General features: G+C 37.9%; 1 protein-coding gene across 1 annotated transcript in view; it reads left to right on the top strand.

Annotated features, from left to right (window-relative positions):
• The window catches only part of rod (rough deal), a 136,774-nt gene that overhangs the window by 97,250 nt on the left and 21,067 nt on the right, over positions 1-18,457 (top strand). Inside the window, exons 18-19 of the mRNA XM_072306313.1 lie at positions 1,438-1,531; positions 15,330-15,483. Of these exons, the coding sequence (XP_072162414.1) occupies positions 1,438-1,531; positions 15,330-15,483 (248 nt within the window). The remainder of the gene's footprint in view (positions 1-1,437; positions 1,532-15,329; positions 15,484-18,457) is intronic.

The raw sequence follows: 18,457 nt of genomic DNA, 5'->3' as shown, positions 1-18,457 counted from the left end.
ATCGTTCATAATTACTTGTGTTTAAATGGGTGATGCGTGACGCCGTTGTTGTTGGTCTGCTTTTTCTTCTGAATTTTAGTCAGTTTCTTACAGTTTTGTTGATTAAATCAGTATTTTGGTGCTCTGATCTTTGGATTTTCAAAATTTTGGCAATTTTATATTGGTCTGTTTTCGAAAAATTTACCTCTAAAATTCCTTTAATGCTTTGCTTATAGACGTGTTTTTGCGCACTTCAAATCGCGTGACCAATCAGAAATGGACCTTGTGCCTCCAAATGCTTTTTGGTACGACGATCTCAGATTGCATTTCGTCAATAGTTCATTTTTTGATTGGTCGATCGCCTCTCCGCATCAGACAGGAATGCGAACCCACTTCGATACTAGGTTACCCTAGCAGTGCATATGCTACAATAGAGAAAACTGTTCTCCATGACCAATAGATTACAAATTGATGTATGTTTAATTTCCATAAGGCAAAAATGTTGGAAAGAGAGAAAAATGATCTTGCTCAATCGATTCGAAAGAAGTTACTCGTTATATTAAACCAGGATTATTTGTGCTGTGAGTCACTCGACAAGGTATTAGAACCTGAAAAAAATGTCACATATGTTTGTTTCAAAATCTAAAAAAACAATTTACAGAATTGGAAGGTTGGAAATCAATTCCTGAATGAGAAATCAACTTGTATTTTTGCCCTTAATCAACGTTAATTGTAAATACTTTTATCTTGTTCAGTAATTGATTCCTAGTAAGCTGATAATTGAAATTGATAGACAGAACTATAGAAAAAGGAGACAAAAAGAAAATGGAGCGATCTCATTGGTTGAAAGGGATGGGTCTTATAGATTAACAGAGAAAATGATGGACTAACTGTAAGGTCTTTTGTGGGTTGCCGTTAGTTAGTCTATCACTTACCTCTTTTGTCCATTGTAACCTCCCGCTGTTACCTATAGGATCCCTCTATTTTTGTCTATCACTTTGTCCATCAATTTCAACTATCAGCCCGCAGGTTCGGCAATGTTCGATTTGTTTTCTTCCTGATATTATGAAGAGGAAACATGTTTTTTTCTTCCTATCTTGTCTGAAGGCCCATTATCAAGCAAATTCGGATAAACCAAGAGCCATGTCTTATCCAAATTTTCTCCCACTGTGAGTCATCCTGTACCTGTGAGGAGTGGATTATTCCTGGAACATGCTATACCCAAGATTGGTTTTTTATCCAACCCTGGGTTCGGCACTGCTGCCGTCATTGGCTGTCGCCATCAGTGGACTCCTGTGACCTGTTTTTACACAGCTGTTACATCATATTACAGGAGCTCACAAAAGTTTTGAAGTGTGATTAAACCTGTGATTTCATTTCCTTCTTATTCAAGATTGATCAGTTATTAACTTGTATTTCATCTTGTTAATTTTTATCTATTTTTTTTTTTTTTTTCAGAGTGCCTATAATTTTGAAGTTGAATTAAGTAGATTACACGAAGACAGTTTGCGCAAATTAGTCATTCAGGATTTTCATAAATCTAATTTAAAAGGTAAGCTTATACCCTGTAATTAAATCACAAGAAGCTTATTTAAATACCTAACTTCCTGCTCAGTGCTTTCCTTTTGATGAGTAGAGTAAATTAATGACTTATAATTTAAGGAACCTATAGACCACCAAAAGTCCCTCAAATTTAAGCAGGTATAGAATCTGGTCCAAGAATTTTTATCTGTAGTATTAATGAGGAAAGACAAACTAAAAGTTTTGTATAAATACAAACTTTAAATGACAATTTCAAGAATACTAAACTTTGCCGAGGTTTCCCCTATACAAGAAATTAATGTGAAAAATAAAAATGTTCATATCAACAAAACGGAAAATAACAGATAAATTCCAAAATAGGTTAGTGGCAAGAAACTTTTACAGAGTTTTAATATAGTTTTATTTACTTAAAATTTCGTGAAGAAATCTATCAGTGCATCGAAAAGTTCAATAAATCATCTCTCGGGGGAGAAAAAGGTAATCAAAATCCAACAGTCGAGTTAATGTAGCAAGGGGATACTAGAATGTGAATTCAGCCAAATAGCAAACACTGTCTGGCTACATCATTAGCGTCTGCCAAAAGTATCATATTAAATGGGTCCCATTTTTGGCTATTTTGAAACAGGGTTTCTTTACTATTTAAGGTGTATAAAAATCTTTTAACCTCATAAGGAACTTAGTTCACTCCATATTTTCAGGAAATGAATCAGAAGTAATGGATGCCACCGGTCCATTTCAGAGAATATAAAATAAATATTTTAATAAATTATAAAATTTTGATTCGGTCTATAAACCAGTATTTTTTACTGATCTACTTTGAAAGGTGGTCTTACTGGCTGGCTTAAATATGGCTCACTCATATTCTAAGAAACTTTTTCTTTAAGTGTTAAATCATATACCTAGGCATTTGTCAATGCTCTTTTATTTTATTTTTTCAAACCAAGACTTCGAAGCTGTTTTAGAGTAGACTAGCAGTCCTCCTGTGCTCCGCACGGGCAACCCTGACTTCTGCAAATACTAAATTCAGTTCATATGTAAAATTTTTATTAATATGAATGAAAATCGACTAATAGAATTTTGATGCTGCTTTATTTTATACAACACATAAGTATTTTGCTACAGTAATAAGTATACTTATATCTTAGTTCAATACGTTCTTGTAAACTATGTTTCGAGTTTTTCCATTTGGAGTGAAGACATGCAAATTTCTATCGCTTGGAACTCAGGAGCATGCAACATAAAGTGGACCGTGAGAAAAACATGGTTCTTTCACATTGACCATATCATTTTTTTTACAGTTTGAGCATCACTTTTTTTGAAGATTTTATACCTTTTTTTTTTTTTTTTTTTTTTTTTATTTTATTTTATTTTGGATTAGAGAGTGAAGACTGACAACTTTCATTACAAATGAATTGCTTCCAGCGAAAGTCTTAGAAAATAAAATATGACACTATCAGGAATTGACAGAAAAATGGTCTAAATTTTTGATGACCTTTTTTTACTTGTTATACTTGCTTCAATGAAAAAAGAACTACTGTTCTGAAATTGGCTAAGTACATTCTAACAACAAAACGACGATTCATGATGAAGCTGAGAGCTCAAAACACTACTTAATAAATTATTTTTGGTTCATAAAAACAAAACAAAAAATGGTAAAAAAACCAGGAACTTTTAAAAATGCCATGAGACTTATTCATCACTTCAACTGCTGCACAAATTATAGCAAATCTTGGAAAGGGTTCTTGAGTTGCGGTGTATCATATTTGCAGGGTATCAATAAAGATTTTATACCTTGAATTTTCATTTTTCTACGATTTTTGCGTAAAACTGAGGACAAATTTGTTTTTTTCCTTTCAGGCATTTTGTGCCAGAAAAAGAAATGCAGAAAAATTGACACAAATATTTGTAACAGCTTAATGAAACAGCGTTGCACCAAATAATTTAATAGAAATAAGAAAAATCCAAGGGAATGAAATGAACATTTCAGGATACGAAAGAAAGGTCATAAAAAATATAAAAACGGCAACACTAAAAACAGCTGACAAAAAGCTGAAGTGCAGAAATTTTGTTGTTATTTTTTTTTTTTTTACGTTTTCAAGCAGACATTTCGTTTTAGGGAAATTAATGCTTTCACTTCCCTCCTTCCCGGCCGTCACAAAATAATTAGAAACGTTTATTCCCCCACCCTCCAAGCTGCCCTACCAAAATAATTAAGAACGAACATATCAGATTCTTAGTAAATGCTGAAAAGCGAGAACTACCCTCAGCGTATCCAACAAAAAAGTAAGCATGGAATTACAGAGGGGGGAGGGGGGAGACGCGCTGTTCAGTCGAAAAAACAAAGGACTACGTGCAAAACGGGCCATTTGGGGCTCGGGGCCGATACCTTTGAGACTTGCCCTATTCATTCACCTAACAATGCCCCATCTTTTCCCAAAGTTTCAAGCCTCCCAAAAATTTTGGGGAGAAGCGGCGAGGAGTCAAAGTTAAAAACCGGCAAAATTTTCGCGACTTTATTGCTCGAAAACCAAGAAGTTTGAAAAACGCGGTTTAAACGAGCGTATTCAGCGTGACGAGAGCTTTCAGAAAATGTGTAACATCATAGGGTTTTGTCAACTTCAGCTTGAGTTATCGCCTCCGAAGCGCTGGAACACTCAAAAAAGACCCCTTATTTTTTCACGTTCGGGCCGATTTAAAAAAAAGGTCATTTTTTACTTTGATGAAAAACTGATATGTTGTTCCTGACTCGCTGTAGCCCCTCTAGCTCTTTACCGCATGCTGGGGAAATGTTTTGGTCGCGAGTTATAAGAGCGGAAAGGAGTAGAGGTCGGGAAAATCGGCTATTTTAAACTGCGCGCGAAGCGTTGATCGGAAGGAAAACGTCCCCCTCCCACCATAGTACGGTGGGTACACAAAAAAACCCTGCACTTTTTGATTGGAAATTGCCGCTTTCAGGGATCATTCTTATGGTCATAAGAAGCCCTTTTAGAAGGGGAAGCACTCTGGGGTCCGTGCAGGAACCAAGATGGCGGCCGTTAAAGATGGCCGCCGAGCGTTTTTTTCAGCGCGCTATATCTCGGAAACTTCGTGTCCGATTTTCGTTTTCTTGGTCTCTTTTTGAAGCTTAAATGCTTCTCCAGAAGTCTACCTCATAACTTTTTTCGCCTGAGGCACACATAAACGGTCATAGGAAAATTTTGAAATTTTGAATGTTCACCAATTTTCAAGAGCGTATAATTATTTAACACGCGAGAAAATGACGTTTTTGCCTTAAGTAACGACGATGGGAAATTATCTGACTTTTAATTTGATACCAAAACAATTTTTTTACGTCAAAAAATGCACCCGCTAGAGCAATTTAAGTGAGCGTCGCGGTACGCGGTGCGCGGTGAAAACGACGGAATACGGGCAATTAACGCGCTACGCAAGTCATACGCGCGCTATATCTCGGCACACTCTCGTCCGATTTTCATTATTTTGGGCTTGTTTAGAAGCTATGTTGAAAGTCAACGAGTGTAACGGATATACTTGCGTTTTTCCTCCGACTTTTCCGGTATTTTCCAAATGAATAGAAAATGTTCAAATTGCCAAAATTTACAACGACGAATAATTTTCAATAGGGTGGAGAAACACACCTCCTCTCGTGTTTTGTAGAAAGATCATTTTCTGACGTTTAAAATGATACCACGACCATTTTTGTGCGATGATAAATAAAATCCATGAGCTCAATTTGAAGCGCACCCCCGTGGCAAGCACTTTCCGTTGGTAGGCGTTTTGACCCGATTCGTCGCCGCGCCGCGCCGCGCCTTATGCAACCTAAGTGGACGCGACTTTGCGTGACTTCCCGGATTCTAAGACAGATTCTTGATAAATTGCGATGTACAGAGGGTTATCTCACTTCCCATAAAACTTAATTTGTTTATCAAGATGAATTTTCATCGGTATGGTTGGTATATACGGAGGGGAAATAGGGGACAAAATTCGTAAAAATCAACATGAAAGCGTATTCTCTTTTGGCCTTGGGGTATTTGTTGTCTGGTATAAGACGTGATATGAAATGGTTTGAAAGATCGACTAGCTGTTTTTCGATGTTTTTTCTGGGAAGTTTTGCAACGACGGAGGAAAGGTGGAACGCGATAGGATTATTTTGACCAAAAAATTACTTCGTACTTATTTAAATATTCATTTGTAAATCTTGAGAGAACATGAACATGATTTTGAATTCCGTAATTAATCGGCATTCCGGCCTTTCACTAAAAGTTAGGCAGTACCGCGTCATATCCTCGGTTATTGTGTGCCTGAAGCAGAGATTGTGCACGTATCGTAAAGGTCTTGGGGGAAACTTTTATTTGAGCTACAAAACTCTTCAGCAAAAATCATTATGATATGATTTGCGCTCCGCATGATAGTGAATTTCGATCGAAAAATTCACATCTCCACGTTAGTCCCCCCACCCCTAGCGAATTTTTTTTAATTTGAGGAACAAGAATTTTTTAAATTTCCGAAGTAAGAAATTTGAAATTATTGGAAGTCGGGAAAAGGAGGAAGATGTTGGTGAAGCAATTTATCTGCCTCTGTTATTGCCTGTCTTTTAGAAATGGCCAAATTGAAATACTCGTGGGTAGCAAAAGGAATCATATCTCTGGAAAGGAGAGAACACCATGGAATCTTCCAGCCTTACAGAAGGGCCGCTACGTGCATAATTTATGGATTAAAAAATAAGAAAAGAAAACAAACATTAGGTTCTGAGTGTACAATTGAGATGATAGTCAAGCTGACTGATTCTTCAAACTCTCACAAAAATAGAAGAGTAAACTGAAAGAAAATATCATCAGCATAGGTAAGGCCAGGTTATTTCGGCCCCCCTACCACCGAAGAATGATGGGAGCGTTGAAACCCCTCCCCCTCCTTCACCGTACAGTTCAAAAAGCCTCTCCCTGAAGTTTGTTGTAATTTCAGCTATAATCGGACGAATTTCGAGGTCTTCGTGAGGACATTTTTTCTAAAAGGGCTTCTAATGACCATAAGAATGATCCCTGTAAGCGGCAATTTCCAATCAAAAAGTGCAGGGTTTTTTGTGTACCCACCGTATAGATTGGGTGTCCCCCTGGAGGCTCGCGGACTGTAGGAGTGCTTGACAACCAATGACGCCTCGTCACTTCGAGCGATACCGAGCCGTCCCGATTGGCTCCTGCCTCATCGCGGAGGCGAAACTGCGTCCTTCTACGCCTTCGATCACGTTTCCAAGGGGGTTCATTGATAAAAAAAACTGTGTGTTTTGACGTCCGAGTTAGAGGAGAACGAGCATACAGGGAGGGTCATAAAAACTAATGATGGATGAATGCGTGATAATGTGACGATATTTTAGAATTGTGCTCGGTTCATACTATAGGGGGGCCGTTCATAAAATACGTAGCACTATAAGGGAAGGGAAGGGGTCTAGGACAGGGTGGCAAAATTTCATGAAAAATAAAATCTTGAAATTTTACCTGAAATGTTTCATGAAATTTCAGAAATTTATGAAAGACATTGAAAAATACCGTTTCTTCTCATGTTCCGCAAAATGTAAAAATTGTGACTTTTTTTGATTTTGTGTGTTTGAGTGCATGTTGCATACTCTAGCCCCTGACAAATATGAAATATTTCATAGCCTCGTGAAAGTTCATGAAATATTTCACTGAAATTTCCAATCTTTTATTTCTTTCTTACGTTTCATGCCACCCTGGTTCAGGATAGTGTTGCGCTTTTTTCGTTTTTGACGTTTTACAGAATTGGGAACCACTTCATAAAGCGCTAAGAGGGGGTTGGGGTTAAAGATGATACTTTGTCATGAAAAATAAAACAATTTTGTATAGAGAACTGTAAGAATCACAAAAATAGTTAGTAAAATCATATGAGTAAGTTAAAAAAAGTTTAAATAAAAGGAAGAGGAAAAAAGAAAAAATACTGAGCTGAACCTCACATAACACAGAAGAGGGTTTCTCAGAGTCGCAGAAAACCCGGCCTAACTGTGCCTGCCGGAAGGAGATGTGGGGTTGAGAGTGCAGAGCTTAGGATTGAGTTGGCGCAGGATTCGCAGAGAGGGGTGATGCAGTGATGCAGGGATATATTACATGGAGAATGCTTCTAAAGAATATGCCATCTTATATAGAGAAATATTTCGCTCCAAATCTAAGAACTGTCAAAAAGTTTGTAAAAAAGTGAAGAAAATCGGACGAAATCGATTTGAATCAGCCTGATTATATTTCATATTGCCTAGTGTCCCCATAGGTTGTATTAATTTACAGAGAAACCAAGCAACAAACACTTTAGATCTTTTCATCAATATCCTTGATTATGAATCATGTACTCCCAAAATTTGAAGCCAGAATGTTTCTTAATTACTCTTAAAGAAAAGAAAACATGAGAGAAAAAGTAGGCAATAATGCGGATAGAGTTAGCCGAATTCTGTTAATGTTAAAAAAAATCCTATTCGACGAAAATAATAATCGGTTCTTGAGTGTTTCATATTTAATACTGAGCCACCCTGTATGCGTCGAATCGAAATGTTCTTATTGACATTCCACCCCTGGGCATATCAAGTCCGATTGTAGGGAGAGGCGGGCAACGTGGAACGGGCGGGCAAAGTGGAATTTGGCCTTTTAAAAAAATCTGTCAGTCCTATGGCGACTCTAGTGGTTGAAATTGAAACTAGAGAGGGTACCCATCTATTAGAAACTGTTTCTATGCAAAAAACAACAACACAACCAATAAAAAATGACGGCAATAGAAAACCGGTCCTCCGCAAATTTTTTTCGCGCCCATGAAAACTTATGGGGCCACGGCAAAGTGGAATGGGCGGGTAAAGTGGAATTCGGTCATTTTAAAAAATGTATTCATCATGTGATGCTTGAAATCGAAACTAGAGAGGGTACTTATCCATTAGAAACTGTTTTTATGCAAAAAGAAAAATATAAGCAATAATGAATCACGGAAGTAACTAGCCGACCCTCGCCAGATTTGGCCCGCGTTCGTGGGAGCTTGTTCGTATTTAAAAGTGTCAAATTAATAAATCCATTAATCTTACCTAATCAGTATTTGCTCTAGTTTCGATTTCAAAAACAAAATCTAACTGAATCGGTTTCTCCTTTTAATTATTAATACAATATCAAGGGGCGGTGTCTCGAATTCCGACTCGATGTCCCGACTTAAGTCGGGCAAAGTGGAATTTGGCCTCTTTTTTTGTATTTAATTTTCTTGGCGCTTTTTGAAGACTTTTCCAGCTTCTTTTACCTTTTTTTGATAAAAAAGCGATGAAACTTCAATTATAAATAAACAGAATGTCTTAGGTAGTTGAGACAAATTTTCTGTAGCGCGTTGAAAAAAAGTGTTCCACTTTGCCCGGCTCTCCCCTATCACCCCGTACCTGGAATTATTTACAGCAACATTCCAATATCAGCTAATGAAAGAGCAGCCCGGGTATTCGTTATTGCTTTTTCCCGTTACAATAAGTTAAGCCTGATGAAAACCTAAAAATAAAAAATGTATGAAAGCCCATTCATGTCGCGGATTCTTCCTCTAGAGAAAGGAAATTAATTATGAGGAAAATATTTAATTGCCTTTTATTTTTAAAATTTAATATATTGAACACTGGTATCCTCGTGTAACATCTCAAGATAACTTTCATATTCAATTTCTGGGAAAAAAGGGGACTCGATCGAAGCTCTTGCATTCGTGAAGAATTTGCGATTTAAGTATTGATTCCCGTATATTTCGCGAGGAACACGATGGTGCCGTTGGTTTTCTCTGAAATCAACTTCAAAGCTCTTAAAAAGCTCTCGAAGTTGAGGCCGTAATGGAGGGGATATCCCACGCTATCCTGAGAGTCCACCTCTACACCCAGACAAACTATCTATGAAATGCAAAGATAGGAAGCAGATACACTAACAGAGTTTGCCACCTTTTTTAGGGACTCCAAAAGTGAAAACACGGCATTCTTGCTGATGTATACTCACTCCCTATAACTTTGCGTAGAAAGTTTGTCTTGATGTAGAGGTGGACTCTCAGGGTGGCGTGGGATATCCGCGCCAACTTTGAAAGCTCTTTTTTTGAGCTTTGGAGTTAATTTTAGAACAGAACAGACAACCAATACCCAAGTCCAGTTGATTTTTACGAATTTCTGTCCCTTTTCCCCTCCGTATATACCAAACCATACCGATGAAAATTCATCTTGATAAACAAATTAAGTTTTATGGGAAGTGAGATAACCCTCTGTACATCGCAATTTATCAAGAATCTGTCTTAGAATCCGGGAAGTCACGCAAAGTCGCGTCCACTTAGGTTGCATAAGGCGCGGCGGCGGCGCGGCGACGAATCGGGTCAAAACGCCTACCAACGGAAAGTGCTTGCCACGGGGTGCGCTTCAAATTGAGCTCATGGATTTATTTATCATCGCACAAAAATGGTCGTGGTATCATTTTAAAACGTCAGAAAATGATCTTTCTACAAAACACGAGAGGAGGTGTGTTTTCTCCACCCTATTGAAAATTATTCGTCGTTGTAAATTTTGGCAATTTGAACATTTTCTATTCATTTGGAAAATACCCGGAAAGTCGGAGGAAAAACGCAAGTATATCCGTTACACTCGTTGACTTTCAACATAGCTTCTAAACAAGCCCAAAATAATGAAAATCGGACGAGAGTGTGCCGAGATATAGCGCGCGTATGACTTGCGTAGCGCGTTAATTGCCCGTATTCCGTCGTTTTTCACCACCGCGCACCGCGTACCGCGACGCTCACTTAAATTGCTCTAGCGGGTGCATTTTTTGACGTAAAAAAATTGTTTTGGTATCAAATTAAAAGTCAGATAATTTCCCATCGTCGTTACTTAAGGCAAAAACGTCATTTTCTCGCGTGTTAAATAATTATACGCTCTTGAAAATTGGGTGAACATTCAAAATTTCAAAATTTTCCTATGACCGTTTATGTGTGCCTCAGGCGAAAAAAGTTATGAGGTAGACTTCTGGAGAAGCATTTAAGCTTCAAAAAGAGACCAAGAAAACGAAAATCGGACACGAAGTTTCCGAGATATAGCGCGCTGAAAAAACGCTCGGCGGCCATCTTTAACGGCCGCCATCTTGGTTCCTGCACGGACCCCAGAGTGCTTCCCCTTCTAAAAGGGCTTCTATGACCATAAGAATGATCCCTGAAAGCGGCAATTTCCAATCAAAAAGTGCAGGGTTTTGGCCATTATTCGATCGTACCCACCGTACTAACCAAGTTCGGCGAATCAAACTCCTCTGCCGACCTCGCATAGTTGCCACATGTCTCCTGATCCGTCGCCGCGCGCAGTTTAAAATAGCCGATTTTCCCGACATTCGCTCCTTTCCGCTCTTATAACTCGCGACCAAAACATTTCCCCGGCATGCGGTAAAGAGCTAGAGGGGCTACAAAAAGTCAGGAACAACATATGAGTTTTTCATCAAAATTAAAAAATGGCTTTCTTTTAAATCGGCCCGAACGTGAAAAAATAAGGGGTCATTTTTGAGCGTTCCGGCGCTTCGGAGGCGATAACTTGAGCTGAAGTTGACAAAACTCTATGATGTTATACATTTTCTGAAAGCTCTCGTCACGCTGAATACGCTCGTTTAAACCGCGTTTTTCAAAACTTCATGGTTTTCGAGCAATAAAGTCGCGAAAATTTTGCCGGTTTTTAACTTTGACTCCTCGCCGCTTCTCCCCAAAATTTTTGGGAGGCTTGAAACTTTGGGAAAAGATGGGGCATTGTTAGGTGAATGAATAGGGCAAGTCTCAAAGGTATCAGCCCTGAGCCCCAAATGGCCCCTTTTGCACATAGTCCTTTTAAAAATAGAAATTTATCTCAACAGCAATAACATCAGCTGATGCGTCAGGCGCAACCATGGAAACAGAAAAAACGCTTTGAAATTGCATAAATAACGTATATACCACTGCTGGTCGCACGCCTATACGTCTTTTAGCTTTTTTTACCAAATATCGAAGACTATTCAAAAGAGCATATCTCTGGCTCCTGGACTAAAAAATTTCGTTTTTTTACCGCTTACCGGTATACAGACCGCGGTCCGCAAACCACACCCACCCTATGTAAAACAGACGCGTAAAAGAGTCACGCTTGCAAAAATCGCACCAGGGTCTGACGAAGCGGTCAGAAGTTAAATCGGTACGCGTTTTGAATTTTCGGATTTATATATGTTTATATATATATATATATACACATACACACAATAAAGCGAACTTCATGAGTTGTATAACCGTAACTTTTTATTTATTTTAAACAAAAAATTTTTTACAATGCGACGTTTCGGTGGCTTATTATTCCCACCATCATCAGGCAGAGACTGAGGCGACAAAACAAGGAAAAACAAGAAATAAGCACCTAGTCCTCCGATCCAACACGGTCAGGGAAGAGAGGAAAAGATAGTTACAATCTAACGAACATTACAAACATTGTTGCCTGAGTTACAGCTATTAATAAACTTTGATGGTCAACAATTAGAAAGTATCGGTACCTACCAAATAATCCTCAAAATGGGAAAATTCTGTCCTTGAATTCAGGGCGTTGCTATTTTTAAGAATGCTTAACCCTTCTAAATTTAAACGGACCTGCTCATTTTTCTCTTGTTTTAGCACTCTGGTGTTATCCTAATCAAATTGATGGTTTGTTTCTTTTACATGCTGCTTAAGTGCCGTTTTTTCATGCTTATTAAACTTGTGTCCGTCAAGGCGCTTATGTACATACTGTGAAGTCTGCCCAATGTAGACCCCTGGGCACCCTTTGCATGGGATTTCATAAACCACGTCGGACATTTTCTCGTTTGGGATTTTGGTTTTTAGAGCTGATTTAAACCCTTTCAAATTACACTTATTTGTTGTTACTAGCAATAATCCAAATGGTTTTATTGCGGCACTTAATTTTTCAGAACATGAGGACAAATATGGTCCAACCACCGTCTCTTCTTTTTCCCTATTTTTGCGAGGGGGGAAACCGTTGTAGCAAGAATTTATTACCTCTGCAAAAATTGACTCGATAAGTGACCACGGGTAACAATTCTCAATCAACAATTGCTTTGCCTCTTTTATTTTGTCTTTTCTGAGCAAAGGATGTGTCAACAAACATACACACGTTGCAAGATTTTTTACCACATTGATTTTTTGTGGAAGTGGTTGCACAGACAAAAAATTGAGATATCTACCAGAAAATATTGGTTTTTTAAACCATGACGTGATCAATTTCCCTCTGTTTTTTATGACAGTGACATCCAAGAAATTTAAAGAGTTGTTGACTCCACGCTCGAGTGTAAATTTGATATTGCTCGAAAAATTATTGAAAAAATGGAAAACATTGTCAAGATCATCTTTGTGACAGCATAAGATAATATCGTCTGCAAAACGTTTATAGAATAGCAATTTATAAGGGAACACTTGAAATAATTTTTCCTCAAAGTATTCCATTACCAGGTTGGCAACATTGGCGCTTACTGATGACCCCATTGCCAAGCCGTTTATCTGCTTGAAGCATTCTTCGCCGAAAGTGAATACTGTTGACTCTAAACATGCTTTAATGCCGGCTAAAAATTGATCCTCTGGCAACGTTGTATGGGGAGCAATTGTCATCCATTTTTCTTTAATAACATCAAGGGCTAGTTTTATCGGAATATTTGTGTACATAGACACAACGTCTAATGAAGCTAAAACAAAGTCATCAGGTACTGATTGGGTTTTGAGAAAATCTACGAATTCATAAGTATTCTTGACAGTGTTCCCACTTTTCCCTACAACTTTCTCCAGAATATTTCCAAAATACTTAGACATATCATAAAACGGACTATTTAAGGCACTTACAATTGGACGAAGTGGCATCCCCTCTTTATGAGTTTTGACCAACCCATAAATTCGGCATAGAATTGCGTTCACAATTGTTAAATTTTGCAACGTAATTGCAATTGTTGACCATCAAAGTTTATTAATAGCTGTAACTCAGGCAACAATGTTTGTAATGTTCGTTAGATTGTAACTATCTTTTCCTCTCTTCCCTGACCGTGTTGGATCGGAGGACTAGGTGTTTATTTCTTGTTTTTCCTTGTTTTGTCGCCTCAGTCTCTGCCTGATGATGGTGGGAATAATAAGCCACCGAAACGTCGCATTGTAAACAATTTTTTGTTTAAAATAAATAAAAAGTTACGGTTATACAACTCATGAAGTTCGCTTTATTATACATAAAATAACCATGAAATTAGACTTATATATATATATGTGTGTGTGTGTGTGTGTATAGGATAGGATTCTTAGCCTTGATTCAGATGAGCATCTCTGATATTCTCGATCACCTCGGATTTCTCTGGAAAATTGAATTTGTTTCTTGAGTGTCCAGTTTTTGGGAGAAAATTTAGAGCTCCCTCTTGAACCCAATCTGGTCAAGATAAACAGATCATTTTCGGAATCAGCACTAAAAATTTTCTCAGTGACAAATGCTGAGTTGATTGGAAGTTGAACTTCTTTGACCAATGTCGTTTTTTAAGGAGTGAAATGTTTAGATCTTGAGGCAAAATAAAGACAATCTGAATAAAATCCAGAGGGGAGAATCAGAAGAGGCTCCAAAATGTTTGAGCTTCTCAGAAAAACTGAACAAAATTTTTTAGGGTTGGGGCTTTCAAGAAGAATGAAAATGTTACTCAGTAAGGCAATGAATCTATATTAGGACCGCGTTTAACAGAAAGAAGCCAAGTCACATCAGCTATTGCTAAATTTAACTGGGTAATCTAATTTTTTACAAGAGAACGTTTGTGTGGATTCTTTTGAAAATTTGAAGGAATTTGTATCGTGCTACGGAAAAAATCCACTCACATCTGCAAGGAAATCCGTACAACCGTTTTCATGTAAAAAATTGAATTGCCCAATTAAATTTGGCAATAGCTGATGTGGCTTGGTTCCTTTCTGTTTAACGCGGTCCATGTAAGTTGTGCCATTCTGACAGTGGCTGTGATGGCTGAGCGTACAGTGGTGTCATTAGATTACCACCAGACAATTTTACTTACAGCTTACGGAAAATTTTTTTTAATCAAACAAATTCTATGTCTCAAGAGCTTGAAGACAGTACAAATTCTGCTAACGATTTTCATTTTGTGAATCTAGCACTTCAAAGTTGAAAACTCAAAGTTCAGTTGCCACCCTTTTAATTTGGTATATCCATTGTTTGGGGCCTAATCAGAAATGTCGATTCTTCTTAGAATGTTCTAAGTATTACTTAGTTACATACCAAACAGCCTCAAAATTCTTAGAAAATTATTTTTTTCAATTTCATTTTGGATCTTAACCATCGCATTAATACTGTAGGAGGAAATAAGAAATCTATGAGAATTGATTGTATGAGCAAAAATCTGCATTTACGAAATAAACAACTTTTATACAGATGCCACAAAGATCAAATGGACTTGACAGGCATGACAATATCCTATATACATTCATGAAATTTCAGCAGCAGTACGAACAAGCTGGCAAAACATTGCCCAACAGAAAGGCTTAAGATGGCAGCAAAAAAAGCTTCAGAACACTCTTCAAAATACGTGCGAGAGTGATATCTTTTTTTATTCACATTAGAGTGTGTTATTAGAAACATCGAAAATTACTTTTTCATTTTGAAGTCTGCTTTTCATATTTATCCACGTTTTGACAGTTTCCAAACTCTTCCAGGAAAACAAAAACTTCAGATAACTCCATTTTTTGAGTGTTGCATCTTGAATGTTTTGTATGAAGCATTCGCTATTTCACTTTTTATCACTCTCATGTTGCAGATCTGGATAAAACTGAGGAGTTTGTGAATGTTTGCAAAGGTTGCATTCCCAAAATTGTCAGTCTCTTAAACTTACCTCCTGAGGATGTCATACTGTATTTAGCAGAATATGCTTTATGCCTCAATGACTTCAGTTCAGCCGCCATGATCATGAGGTAGTACAAATTTTGACAATGAGTTACTCATTAGAGAGTAGATCTAGGAAACAGAACTTTACCTTCCTTAAAGCATAAATTGAGTCACATTTACCACAGCAGAGAGGTTTTACAAACGACCGTTTTGGGCCTAATGGGCAACTAGTCACGGTCTGAACTAGAAAATGACTGAACTATTTCTCTTCAAAACCTCATAATGTAATTATGTAATGTGTACACCTTGTAATGTATTGACACTTCGAACTTCGGAAGTTCGGGAAGCAACTTCTGAACGAGATACTCACAAGTATTTCTAACATAGATCAAATGGAAATTTTATTATACAAATGTATGCCTTTCATATTTTTGCCATCCAACTAGTGTCAATCAGAAACACTTAAATCTCATATAGGCTTTAACTGCTAGACTTCCAGTCGTTTGATTCGTTCTCCCTGTGAAATTTTGAGTAGAAGTTTTGTTGCATGGTGTTTTAATTCATACTTTGTCTTTAAGCCCACTGGATCTACGTTGACTAAAAATTAACAGAGGTATGATGCTCTGAAGTTTGCCTGTCAGGAGTGGCATACATATGTGCCCGAAGCATCACGACTCGTTTTTCATTCATTTTCAAAATTTACATACATTTTTCATTTGGTCATCAGTAGTGGCTGGATTTGTTCATTTTTCAACTTAAGCTTCAAGTTTTTCGGTTATCATTTAGCCATAACCCATGAAACCAATGACCAGACTTGCAACTGATAGCTCCACTGATTATAGCCAGGCAATCGCGTATAGTCTTGTCGTCTCACCACCGATGACGTCAACAAGTCCACAGAATCGTGTGCTGCATGCTGCATGTTTATCTCGTTCTTTTTTCACTTATGACCCTCGGAACTCCAAGAAGCCATTTTTGCTCTTCGGCTTTTCTAAGTGTGATTTTCAGTTTTGTAAACTCGTGTAAAATCTAAAATTCTATACAAACAAACCCTTTGGCCATTAAGTTTTGTTCTTTCATCATCTTACACCCTCCCACATTTTTCAACTCCTTCTTGTGCGCAATGAGTGAAAACCCTTCTGGTTTCTTCTCTTAATCTTGACATGGTGCATACACCTGTATAGTACGTTGCAAAGGTTTGCAAGGTTCATCCAAAGGTTCTCTCCTCCCCCCCCGTCTATGAAAGACACACACACATTTCATCTTTAACATTTTCTTTCTCAGGCCCTCTAGCCCAGTCTCCTAAGTGAGGCTCAAGGCCATTCCTCCTCCTCCTCCTCCTTTCTTCTTCCCCAACAGCAACCATGAAGGTCAATCCAACAATAATTTGGTACCAAGGAATCAAAGGATTCACAACTCACACATTTGGAATATCATCACCTTGGGGGGATGAAAAGAATGCTTTTTAAGTATAACATCGATTTTCCAAACCTAAGCAATGGTGAAATTAGGCGAGGAGAAGTAAAACTGGCATTAAGAGGAGGACATATGGTTGAAACTGAGCATCAAAATCTTGAGATACAAGTATAATAATTACCGCTAATAAGATCTACTGGCTGTAGCTGCACTCTTGAGGAAGGGCGTTGGGGTTAGGGTGAGTCAAAAAACATCGACTTTCGAATTTCAAGAACGTACAGGGGCGAAGAGTTGCGCCTAGGCATCAAACTAAAGTGTGCTAAAGCGTTCCTCGAAAAAAAAATGTCTGGGGGTGCCTCCTCTGCACTTTGTGTCAAAAAATTACAGGATTCAAGCTGTTTTCCCCGATTCCATCGCACTGTTTAAGCATGATGGAGATTGGCTAGAGCCCTGACTTGTGAAGGATTAACTCACTTCTAGTAGTCATTTAAAGTGTGCTAATTAATTTTTGGATCAACATATTTTTTGTGCCCCCCACATGCCCTTAAAATGCAAAAAATGCGATTGCGGCCGAACGCGCCTCGTATATTTCAATGGTTTTATCGATTTTTTTAGATGACTTGGCAACTGCGCAAAGTCAATTTTCGGTTTTTAGGAACCATTCATATGAATGATAAGGGAAAAATATTAGTATTTCGGATGCGGGCGGTTTTCCCCCCATTTGCAAGCTCACAGTTAGGCCGAATTGCTCGATTTGGTCGAAATCACGTCGATTTTCGACAATTTTTTGCACGACTTGGCAAGCATTTAAAAAATCGGGCTTTCAATTTTCGTAGACTCTTTTGAGTAGGATAAGAGGATATAATTATTATTTTGCTGGGGGATGTTTTTCTACCTATGCAGGGCCCTCACCAAGCCAGAAAAACACGATTTTTAGCGACTTTTCAGCGGTTTTAGACGATTTTTTTCAGTGACTTGGCAACCACGCAAAAATTTGACCCTTCAATTTTCAGACACTCTTTTCATGGCAGAATAGCATCCCGTAAAACGTTTTTCGTTTACGTCATTTTTTGTACATCCACAGAGGCAAGAAAAATATGACTTTTTGCTCCCATTCATCGCTTTAAAAACCTTAAATATTTTAACTCTTTTGTTTACATATTAAACTTTTACTTCCGGAAATTGACTTTTTGCGTGGTTGCCAAGTCATCTAAAAAAATCGATAAAACCGTTGAATTATACGAGGCGCGTTTGGCCGCAATCGCGTTTTTTGCATTTTTAAGGGCATGTGGGGGGCACAAAAAATATGTTGATCCAAAAATTAATTAGCACACTTTAAATGACAACTAGAAGTGAGTTAATCCTCCACAAGTCAGGGCTCTAGCCAATCTCCATCATGCTTAAACAGTGCGATGGAATCAGGGAAAACAGCTTGAATCACGTAATTTTTTGACACAAAGTGCAGAAGAGGTACCCCAAGATATTTTTTTTTCGAGGAACGCTTTGGCACACTTTAGTTTGATGCCTAGGCGCAACTTTTCGCCCCTATACCTTTTTGAAATTCGAAAGTCGATGTTTTTTGACTTGCCCTAGGGGGGTTGGCTTCGAAAACTCTATTGTTTATTAACAAATCAACTGATAAAG

The sequence above is a fragment of the Bemisia tabaci genome, chromosome 1 (assembly GCF_918797505.1).
Source record: "Bemisia tabaci chromosome 1, PGI_BMITA_v3".
In the NCBI taxonomy this organism is placed as follows: domain Eukaryota; kingdom Metazoa; phylum Arthropoda; class Insecta; order Hemiptera; family Aleyrodidae; genus Bemisia; species Bemisia tabaci.
Note: the sequence above shows the minus strand (reverse complement) of the source record. Positions and strands in the feature narration are given on the sequence as shown.